Source organism: Schistocerca gregaria, chromosome 3 (assembly GCF_023897955.1).
Source record: "Schistocerca gregaria isolate iqSchGreg1 chromosome 3, iqSchGreg1.2, whole genome shotgun sequence".
Classification (NCBI taxonomy): domain Eukaryota; kingdom Metazoa; phylum Arthropoda; class Insecta; order Orthoptera; family Acrididae; genus Schistocerca; species Schistocerca gregaria.
Genome location: NC_064922.1, coordinates 373503529 through 373515663, shown reverse-complemented (window position 1 = coordinate 373515663; position 12135 = coordinate 373503529). Strand labels below are relative to the sequence as shown.

The 12135-nt window shown below is 42.9% G+C and overlaps 1 protein-coding gene across 1 annotated transcript; it reads left to right on the top strand.

Annotated features, from left to right (window-relative positions):
* The first annotated feature begins 11075 nt into the window (after positions 1-11075).
* Positions 11076-11702, top strand: LOC126355377 (uncharacterized). The gene has a single exon (XM_050005672.1). It carries the CDS (start codon positions 11076-11078, stop codon positions 11700-11702), a length of 627 nt encoding a protein of 208 aa, XP_049861629.1.
* Positions 11703-12135: the final 433 nt, after the last annotated feature.

Sequence of the window (12135 nt, the reverse complement as noted above, 5' to 3'; positions counted from 1 at the left end):
ACTCGTCAGCAGAAGTAGCATTTCCTGAAGATTGCGAACAGTTGGATCGCCGAAATATGGAGTCAAGTTGATTTTAGGATCCGGCAGCAAACCCGAAGAGACTTTCAAGACTTATTACGCCGGGAAAGCCTACGTAATCAAATTCTTGATAGGAATCTGACATTTAATAAGCAATGTAACAATGTCAGAATGAAGGTCACAGCATGAAACAATATCTTAAGAAAGCCCAAAGGAACAATTTGGTGAGCAAGCCCACATGTGCTTCACACATTGGCTTTAGGCTTGTGCTGATCTGCAGGAGAACATGCTTCCCTTGTGTGGCACATATCCTGCCACTCAAAATAGATTGACATTACTCTTCAGCAAACTTGCCACAAGGAGACAGAATGCTTGACACCAAATCCCAATCAAAAAGATCTAAGTTCCGGCTATAATAACACCATTCAGCACCAGGTGGAGAGTAATAGTGGAATCTGAAAAGAGCAAAGTCAACACTGACGACAGGCAGCAACTTCACGGGCATGAAACTGTTGCTCAATGTCTTCAAAGCAGGAAAACCTTTGTTTCAAGTACCGTCTCCTTAGAGAAGCCAGATGGCAAAGAAGATTTTAATGCTGGCAGGACAGAACTAAATAAGACTAGATATTAACGAAAGAGCAGCTAGCCTCAGGAAACAGCTTGTCATGGCCAACATAATCATCACTGCAGGACTGTGACAACCAAGATATGTCCTGTGCATGTGGTGCTTACTGCTGAGCAGACAATGTGTCATTACCTTCACTGCCACATTTACAGCTTCTCCTGAAGTATAATAAATGCATGGGGATATGGCATCAGTAAACCAAACAACAGTGCTCCTTGCTGAGGCTGTATACTTCATTTAAATCGCTCTCATTGAGATACTGAGAAGGAAAAGCATGCATTTAAATACTCTAAATAAGAAAATTTGCATATTTTATATGCACACTTCAAACATTGATCAGTATAGACAAAAAGTATTGTAGTTTTTATCCAAATTAGGAGAATCCCTAGAATGGTTACATGAGTAAACATTTTATACAAAAAGTATTGTAGTTTTTATCCGAACTAGGAGAAACCCTAGAATGGTTACATGAGTAAACATTTCATACCGGGTGTTTCACAATTCCTGTTATACACTACTAGGGGTTGTAGTGTATCATAGTCTTATAAAGCAGTATCACTAAATATGCTAAAAGGAAGCCTTGGTCTACTGCATGCACAGTCTCCTTTTGACACCAGACTTCCTATATCTATGGCTACGTTATTATTCTGCAAGTCACTGCCAACTGTATGGCACTACATTTGCCTCTTTGTGCCAATCCTGTTCAGTCTTAAATTTCCTTCCCTTTATACTTCCCAATCTCGTCAGAAGAATGGTAATGTCTGTGCATCTTCAGGTGCCATGATGTATCAACTGGCTTTGGCATGTTCAAAATAATAGTCTTTGAACTGACAAAACTCTGAATATCCAGAAATGTGTTTTACAACTTTCACACTTGGGCAACATTGCTACTTATTGAAATTGAAAGAACAGAGTCATCGTTTCAGCTGCTGGTAACAGCTCAAGCAAGGCATGCATTGTAAGTGGCTTTGAGAAATTTAGTAACAGGTAACAATTGTTCGTCATTGTTGTACATTAAGGTAACACATATTATTCAAGTTTGATTTCTTTCTCTGTGCTACACCCTCATTACATTTAATTACATGAAAAATGGTGTGTAGTTTGGACTTAACAGAAAAGGGGAAACAGTGCTCTAAAGCCCCTACCTTTTAAATATAACTTAACAATTTCAATATATTCTATTACTGCATAATATTATTGTACAAAGTGATCAGTTAACAAATAATCTTCCGATGGTTATTAATATTGCTGTATTAACTTTAAAAATACAATCTGCAATGTCTACAATGTATGTTTATGAGGCCAATATGACGAGAAAATCATTGTCTTTTGAAAACTCTCATTGCTTAATAATTTTTTGTATACCTTTGAAACTCAGACACAGCTTATTATTTTAGATAGCAATGTGACTTCAGTATACCACTGAGAATGTTGCTAGATTGCACTTGCGATGGTAAGCAGCTACGCGCAGCGATGCGTCAGCCATATGTTACACATGGTCCGTTAGAATCGCTAAGGAGAAAGCAACTTGTGCTAGTCTGGAATGGATTTCTGCAGCATCTTCACCGGACCGCAATTAGAGGGAGGGTAGTGACGAACCCACGCGCGCAGCCCAGCTCGGAGCATCTGCCCTCTGTTAATACGTCTTCGCTTCCATCCGATTGTGTCATCAACGGCACCTAGGTGCAACTTTCATCTGCGTTCGGCGGCAGCTCACGGCTGCGTTCCCGCACGATCACATCAGCATGTGTGTCTAGGTGAACGCATATTTGGATAGGAATTTCTCACAAATCAAGTATGAATGGGATGTCCCCGCCACATGCGTGCTGGCATCTGTGCGTGGTTTGACAGCTGACGACCGCATCATTTCGCGGTCCAGTGGACAGTATGTGGGGGGTGGTACTTGTGTGCATTGGTTGCATTGTTTTGCGAGTGGGGCTGTAGGCTGTGCCATGCGCTATTTGGACAGTTTACAAGTACTGTGCGTGTCTACACATCACTATGCTGCATAATTTAGGAGCAGTTTGCAGGTCTGTACTGAAATTATTTGGGAAAATTAGGGGTTGTTTGCATGTCTGCAGACTGTGTATTGTGCCCCCAAGCACATCGGGGCTGGTGTTTTGTGTCAGTGTGATAAATGTACTCCATCGCTAAATAAAATGTTCCAAAATAAATAGGGTGCAGTCCTTCCTTACTTTCCCCAGCAGCCCAGCACAGCCTGAGTCATTTTCGCACCATTTTCCCCCTGCAGACCACCATCTGGAATTATGTCACAGGAGGGATTAAAGTTCCCTTTGGTGGCAGTAATGTGAACTAGGTCAGTTGGAGTGTAGATCTCATGGTGGAGACATTGATTGCATAGGCACAGTAGTTTTCCTGCCATTTCGCCCCACCCTCTTGGATGACGTCAAGCACTGTGCACGTTAGTACACGTTAGCTCGCCAACATGGGTTGGTAATGGCACATGGTGCTCGGTTGAGGATCGTGGCGGAGACTTAACCTATTTCCTTCCTTGCACTCGCAAAAATTCATTCCAAGTCCCTGGTAGCACTCTCTGCTGGCACTAGGACTCATGGTGAACACACTGTTTGCCACCATCTTGAATTACGGTACTTGCGTAATCCACTGACATCACGGTATCGCCCTCTGGCGGTGGCAATATGAACTAAGTCAGTTGGGATCCGGATCTCGTGGTGAACACACTGGATGTCGCCATCTTGCATTACTTAAAGTGCCCTTTCTTTCGCGCCATTTTGTTAGATTAGCTGTGAAATCCCAAGTGACCTTTGTTTACTGCCAAAATTCAAACTTGGCGCAAGTTTATAGGAGGTGACTTGCGTTAGTGGAAGTATCCTATCTTCCCGCAGTTTTCTTTGCTTAGTAGAGATAACCATGGTGTGATGCTTTATCCTGATGGAATTAGAACTTCCCACCATTTTTCTGGGGGAGGGGAGTGTAGCACTTTCCTGCCAAAATTCAAACTTCCCGCCAAAATCCGCTATCTTGAATGACGCCACAGTCACCATCTTGGATGATGTCATGTGCTGTTGCCAAGTCTACATACTGCCATCTTGGATGAGGTCATCAGCGCCATCTTAGATACATCTTGCAACAAAGGAGAGTGGGCCTGAACAGGTTTTGTCCCAGTACTGAGAGTGTCACAAATATGATTCACCAGTGGCTGTTATCTTTAAAAAATTTCTCCATATGATCAAACATAAGTGTGTGGCTGAATGGTGAGACATGATTCCAAAACACGTACAGCATTTCTTCCAGAAAGCGTAACACTATAGATCTGAAAAGTTGCTGTATTGGTCATAGGATTCTGTACATTTGTTAGTCAATATGGTCTTCCTCCAGTAAAAGCACCAAAACTTTAAATAGGTCTGTGGAAGCGATTTCGACCACTAGTCACCATCTCCATTGGACCATTATAAGTCTATTAAATGTGATCATCACATATAGTTGTGCCAACATGTAGACGGTATTAGTTTCCCGATATGTAAGAAGAGAGAGATATGGTAAAATTTTATTGAGTTCTCTACCAGGTTACGTGACGTTAGTGAAGTTCTTATAGTTTTATTCACCTGTGTTTTACAAAAATAGCGTGGAGAGAGAGAGAGAGAGAGAGAGAGAGAGAGAGAGAGAGAGAGAGAGAGACACTGTGCTGTCAACGAAGACCTGGACACCATTATACTGTCGTATTTCTAGTGTGGTAATCATAGGAATACAATGAAAGAGATCAGGTCATGTACAGGTGGGATATTTATAGCCAGTCATTCGATATCGATGAATTGTAGGTGTTATGTTCCTGAACTTCTTTGTGCACTCATCTGAACTCTGGACGGTTATGTGTTTTCTCCTGTACATTAGAGCGCTATTTTTGTTGTTACAACAGCTCTCTACCTGGCACCCTTCTAACTGATGGGACAGTGCTGCCAGAACATGAAGGGATTTCGAGAGAAATAGCGGAGATCTGTAAATTGACAGGGGGCATCTCCTCCTTGTCGAAATCAGGTGGATTCAAATGCTATATGTAGAAGACTGAAAGATTCCCAAGAATACGGCAAGTAAGCGATACTGTGATGAAAGGGGAGTTGAGAGGTGAGCTCTATACCGTTTCTTCTATGTCAAATTTCTTTGGGATATTTCGAACACAGATCTCAGAACGTTTCTTGTTGCAGGAGAGATGTGGGGAAGCATATTGTTCAACATCCTGGTATTTACCCCAGTGAAATGGAAGCACCCAGCTCTGGGAAGGACCGGACAAGTTTTGCAAGTCTGGAATCATCAACAGCTGTCTGGCAAGGCGCGAAAGTGGTGGGTTGTCGGCTGGAGGCAGTAGGGCCTTGATTCACAGGCGGAGATGTGTGCCCCAGTGACAGCTGTTTACATGCAGTCTGGGAGTGGAGAAGAGATTTAAACATCTTACTGCCCCATAGACTGACAGTTCTCAGCAGGAATAGTTTGGGAGCCGTATATCAGAATTCGAAGTGAGTTACTTCCAGCATGACAAGACAACCGAGAGACAGAATGCAAATAGCGTTACATGTCCTCAGCTATATGACGAGGCTTACCACCCACTTAGGTACCAGAGGAAGTATTTACGTAGCCTGTGGGAGGCCCAAGGAGACGTCACAAAAGTTTCTGTAATCTGACTGCAGAAAAAAAGTTACTCAGCAAGAAAGCGACTCTCATGATCGAATTAATTAATTATCTAATCAGTATGATATCAATGAGTGCCGCCAGGTGGGTGGATGCGAGGGTGAGAGATCCACTGATATGATTCGAGAGTTGGGGCGTCAACCAGGCGTTTGTTCGTTGCATCATAACCCACATCCAATGAACTCCTCAACTGGTAAGTAGCAAATATGGAGGTGACCGTAGATCTTTTGAGATGGTCACCAAGACGGATAAGGCTCCACCCTTTTATGCACAGTGGGACAGTGGGTTGCTCTTTTAAAATTGTTATTACTCTTCCTTAAATTCCTCTCAGTAGCACCTATGAAGGGTGGTACCCGTGGTCTAGGGGTAGCGTCTTTGATTCATGATCAAAACGTCTTCGGTCCCGGGTTCGATCCCCGCCACTGCCAAAATTTTGATAAATAGTCAGGATTGGCGGCCAAAGACTTCCGGCATAAGAAGTCAGCCTCATTCTGCCAACGGCCTTGTCAAAGAGGGCGGAGGAGCAGATAGAGGTTCAGGGCACTCTCTTGTCCTAGGGGTGGGAAATTGCCCCTGAAGGCGGAAGAATCAGCAATGATCAACGACATGAGGATGCAGAAGGCAATGGAAACCACTACATTAAGGACACGTAACGTGTATCCACAGGACATGTGGCCTGTAGTTGAAGAAGTGTCATGATGATCTCTACATTGGCAAAAGATTCCGGAATAGTCCCTCATTCGGATCTCCAGGAGGGGACTGCCAAGGGGGAGGTTACCATGAGAAAAAGATTGAATAATCAACGTAAGGATAATGTTCTACGAGTCGGGGCGTGGAATGTCAGAAGCTTGAACGTGGTAGGGAAACTAGAAAATCTGAAAAGGGAAATGCAAAGGCTCAAGCTAGATATGGTAGGGGTCAGTGAAGTGAAGTGGAAGGAAGACAAGGATTTCTGGTCAGATGAGTATCAGGTAATGTCAACAGCAGCAGAAAATGGTATAACAGGTGTAGGATTCGTTATGAATAGGAAGGTAGGGCAGAGGGTGTGTTACTGTGAACAGTTCAGTGACCGGGTTATTCTAATCAGAATCGACAGCAGACCAACACCGACAACGATAGTTCAGGTATACATGCCGACGTCGCAAGCTGAAGATGAACAGATACAGAAAATGTATGAGGATATTGAAAGGGTAATGCAGTATGTAAAGGGGGACGAAAATCTAATAGTCATGGGCGACTGGAATGCAGCTGTAGGGGAAGGAGTAGAAGAAAAGGTTACAGGAGAATCTGGGCTTGGGACAAGGAATGAAAGAGGATAAAGACTAATTGAGTTCTGTAACAAGTTTCAGCTAGTAATAGCGAATACCCTGTTCAAGAATCACAAGAACAGGAGGTATACTTGGAAAAGGCCGGGAGATACGGGAAGATTTCAATTAGATTACATCAATGTCAGACAGAGATTCCGAAATCAGATACTGGATTGAAGGCGTACCCAGGAGCAGATATAGACTCAGATCACAATATAGTAGTGATGAAGAGTAGGCTGAAGTTCAAGACATTGGTCAGGAAGAATCAATACGCTAAGAAGTGGGATACGGAAGTTCTAAGGAATGACGAGATACGTTTGAAGTTCTCTAACGCTATAGATACAGCAATAAGTAATAGCGCAGTAGGCAACACAGTTGAAGAGGAATGGACGTCTCTAAAAAGGGCCATCACAGAAGTTGGGAAGAAAAACATAGGTACAAAGAAGGCAGCTGCGAAGAAACCATGGGTAACAGAAGAAGTACTTCAGTTGATTGATGAAAGGAGGAAGTACAAACATGTTTCAGGAAAATCAGGAATACAGAAATACAAGTCGCTGAGGAATGAAATAAATAGGAAGTGCAGGGAAGCTAAGACGAAATTGCTCCAGGAAAAATGCGAAGACATCGAAAAAGATATGATTGTCGGAAGGACAGACTCAGCATACAGGAAAGTCAAAACAACCTTTGGTGACATTAAAAGCAACGGTGGTAACATTAAGAGTGCAACGGGAATTCCACTGTTAAATGCAGAGAAGAGAGCAGATAGGTGGAAAGAATACATTGAAAGCCTCTATGAGGGTGAAGATTTGTCTGATGTGATAGAAGAAGAAACAGGAGTCGATTTAGAAGAGATAGGGATCCAGTATTAGAATCGGAATTTAAAAGAGCTTTGGAGGACTTGCGTTCAAATAAGGCAGAAGGGATAGATAACATTCCATCAGAATTTCTAAAATCATTGGGGGAAATGGCAACAAGACGACTATTCACGTTGGTGTGTAGAATATATGAGTCTGGCGACATACCATATGACTTTCGAAAAAGCATCATCCACACAATTCCGAAGGCGGCAAGAGCTGACAAGTGCGAGAATTATCGCACAATCAGCTCATGCATCGAAGCTGCTTACAAGAATAATATACAGAAGAATGGAAAAGAAAATTGAGAATGCGCTAGGTGACGATCAGTTTGGCTTTAGGAAAAGTAAAGGCACGAGAGAGGCAATTCTGACGTTACGGCTAATAATGGAAGCAAAGATAAATAAAAATCAAGACACGTTCATAGGATTTGTTGACCTGGAAAAAGCGTTCGACAATATAAAATGGTGCAAGCTCTTCAAGATTCTGAAAAAAGTAGGGGTAAGCTATAGGGAGAGACGGGTCATATACAACATGTACAACAACCAAGGGGGAATAATAAGAGTGGACGATCAAGAACGAAGTGCTCGTATTAAGAAGGGAGTAAGACAAGGCTGTATTCTTTCGCCCCCTACTCTTCAATCTGTACATCGAGGAAGCAATGATGGAAATATAAGAAAGGCTCAGGAGTGGAATTAAAATACAAGGTGAAAGGATATCAATGATACGATTCGCTGATGACATTGCTACCCTGAGTGAAAGTGAGGAAGAATTAAATGATCTGCTGAACGGAATGAACAGTCTAATGAGTACACAGTATGGTTTGAGAGTAAATCGGAGAAAGACGAAGGTAATAAGAAGTAGTAGAAATGAGAACAGCGAGAAACTTAACATCAGGATTGATGGTCACGAAGTCAATGAAGTTAAGGAATTCTGCTACCTAGGCAGTAAAATAACCAATGACGGACGGAGCAAGGAGGACATCAAAAGCAGACTCGCTATGGCAAAAAAGGCATTTCTGACCAAGAGAAGTCTACTAATATCAAATACCGGCCTTCATTTGAGGAAGAAATTTCTGAGGATGTACGTCTAGAGTACAGCGCTGTATGGTAGTGAAACATGGACTGTGGGAATACCGGAACAGAAGAGAATCGAAGCATTTGAGATGTGGTGCTATAGACGAATGTTGAAAATTAGGTGGCCTGATAAGGTAAGGAATGAGGAGGTTCTATGCAGAATCGGAGAGGAAAGGAATATGTGGAAAACACTGATAAGGAGAAGGGACAGGATGATAGGACATCTGCTAAGACATGAGGGAATGATTTCCATGGTACTAGAGGGAGCTGTAGAAGGCAAAAACTGTAGAGGAAGACAGAGATTGGAATACGTCAAGCAAATAATTGAGGACGTAGGTTGCAAGTGCTACTCTGAGATGAAGAGGTTAGCACAGGAAAGGAATTCGTGGCGGGCCGCATCAAACCAGTCAGTAGACTGATGACAAAAAAAAAAAGAGCAGCTATCCATTTGTAGGTCGGGAGAACCCTGCTCTCCTGTATTTCTGGGACGCTCGTTACAGGTAAGAATTTCTTCTGCCCGGCCGGGACCAGGGAGACGGGCTGTGACCGCGAAGCAGCGCGCACGCATCTGTAGCTGTGTCTTGCAATGTAAAGTACAAATACAGTCCACTTTTACCATTCATGTACTTTCATTTTCAACTGCCTTTCCTTTGCAACGAGTGTATGCATTTGTTTGGACTGTGGAAAGAGCGAGGCAGCGCAGAATTACAACGTGTTTTGTGGATGCCTACATTTTGGTCCTGCGGGCGCGGATATAACTATTCGAACATGTTCCGGCCTAAAAGTTATGTGCTTTGCTTTGCACGTGCCGCGAATTATGAGTATCTGGTTATCGTGGCTTTCTGTGTAGATCTCCGAGATTACCAAACGCTCCGCATGTCTCCCAAGCATCAGCAGTGACAGACGTCCGCACTAGAGCTCTCCAAGGTACAAAAGCCACAAGAATCGTGTTGTGAAGTGCACCTCAAGCCAGCAGATGTCGTAACACGGCCAAGCAGTTCCCACACACGTCACCAGTGCATCAGCGAGCGCCGGTTGTCGCCGTCTCCACCAGTAGCTGCAGCCCTGTCAGCGCTCTACAGGTACCATCCATCGTCCTGCTCTGTGAGCAGCGTGGCTCAGTTTCCTTAATCTGTTATCCTTTGTGCTAATCTCTGAAATATGGATCCTGTCAAGAAACGAAATTTAATTAAGAAAAGAGCAGTAATCAAGTCACGAGTGACTAGACTCTCCACATTCGTTAATAGCTTTCATGAAGGATCCAGTTTCATCGACATCAGACTAAAGCAGTCACTGCTACATACAAGCAAGGATAAATACAACGACATCCAAATTCAGAGATTAACGGTGTTGAAGAATCTCATGATGCAGAGAGGGAGTCATTTGAAGACTTGTGCTTAGATTTAGAATCAAAGATAGCGACACTGCTCCTGTCAAATGTGGGATCCAGTTTCATTGACATCAGACTAAAGCAGTCGCTGCTACATACAAGCAAGGATAAATACAACGACATCCAAATTCAGAGATTAACGGTGTAGAAGAATCTCATGATGCAGAGAGGGAGTCATTTGAAGACTTGTGTTTAGATTTAGAATCAAAGATAGCAACACTGCTCCTGTCAAATGTTGTGTTACCACCTAAGTCTGCAAGTTTATGCAGTGCACGTGAAATAAAGCTCCCAGCAATTTCATTACCAAAATTCAATGGTAATAAAGCAGAATCCATGCACTTCTTCGATACCTTTAAGGCACTAGTTATCAGCAAATGAAGCCTTAACTGATGTCCAGCAATATTATTATTTATTGTCATGTGTGTGTCTGGTGAACCTCGTAAGCTGGTTGAAAACATACCGATTACAGAAAGTAAGTTTAAGATTGCATGGGATTTGTCGTTCAAAGGTATAACAACCCCAAGTTTAATTAATCAGCTAATGGGTAATCTGAATGCGATTGAGGTAATGCATGTCGGCATTCCATTGCATGAAATATTGCTCTTGCACATTTTGTTGGATCACATTAGTGTGACTCGGAGGAAACAGTGGGAATGTAAAACAGCTGACACCACATTTCCTAGTCTGAAAGATCTGGTAGCATTTCTAGAAACCAGCTGTCAGATGTTAGAGCTCATTCATCCAGACAAAATGGTGCCCCAGTCCCAGCAGCCAGTCGCGAAGCATACTGAAGCAGAAGGGTACAGTCCTCGACGTACATTTCTCGCGACTGCTCCCGACTATGCATTCAGCAACTCAACGCATAAGCTAAGTAGGTGTCTTAAGTTCAAAGGGAGCGACACTGCTATCAGAATAGACTTCGTGAACAGACAAAAACTTTGGCACAAGGAAAAAGATAGTAATAGTGACAGCAGAAACCAAGAAACGGATGTATAATAACAGCAAACATACTGCACAGTGAAAGGAGACCGCCAACACGCAGAAGTATTATTATCTGCTGCACTTGTGAACATCGCTGACAAAAATTGGAAGGTGTACAAATGCAGGGTACTTCTTGACAGTGCCTCACAAATGAACTTTATGTCTAAGAGCTTAGCAGACCGGATAGGACTACAGCTCAGTCGGCATCTAATACCAATAAGTGGTATCAGCGATGTTCAAACAGTAGAATTTTGTCAAGTTTGCAGTGTGTACATTTCCTCAAGAGATGCTGACTGCGGCTCATATGCTGTCTGTGCATTACTGCGTATAGTAGAGCCACTCCCAGCGGCAGCCCTTGAAACCTCCACGTGGCAACTTCCTAAGCACGTAAGGTTAGCGGACCCATCATTTAACGAAACTGGTGAGATTGATCTTCTGCTTGGAGCATCGATCTTTTTTGATGTATTGCAGCCTGGTCAACTGAAAAGAGATAACCATCCAACCTTACAGAAAACATCATTTGGTTTGATTGTTTCAGGAAATATACCTCCTCATTCAGTTAAGTCCAATGCTCGAAGAGTACTGCCATGCCTTGCACACAATACCAGCCTTAACATTCAGGTCGAAAGGTTCTGGCAGCAAGAAGAAATGAAGTCTGTTACTGTGCACACAAAAGAAGAGCGATTATGCGAGGAGCATTTTGCTAAGGCCATTCAGAGGAATGCAAATGGTAGATTCGTGATGAAACTGCCAGTGGTAGACAGTTATGCAGGACTAAGTCCGTAAATAATCATACATGCTGCTTATAACGCATAGAGAGAAGGCTACAGCGACAGCCAGAATTAAGGGCACAGTATGTCAGTTTCGTGAGAGAATATGAAGATCTGGGTCATATGGAACTGGTGACCATAGGTACAGAGAACTGCACATATTACATGTCACATCACTCAGTGCTTAAAGAATCAAGCAGTACTACTAAACTTCAAGTAGTGTTTAATGCCTCAGCAAAGACATCATCGAACACTTCCCTCAATGACATCTTGATGGTTGGACCAACAGTACAAGATGACTTATATTCAACTGCCCTGTGGTTCCGAACACACAGGTATACTTTCACTGCTGACATCACAAAAATGTACAGACAGATTGAAGTCGGAAAGGTAGATCAAGACCTATAAAGAATTCTTTGGCATGAGTCTCCCAACAAACCAATCAAGGC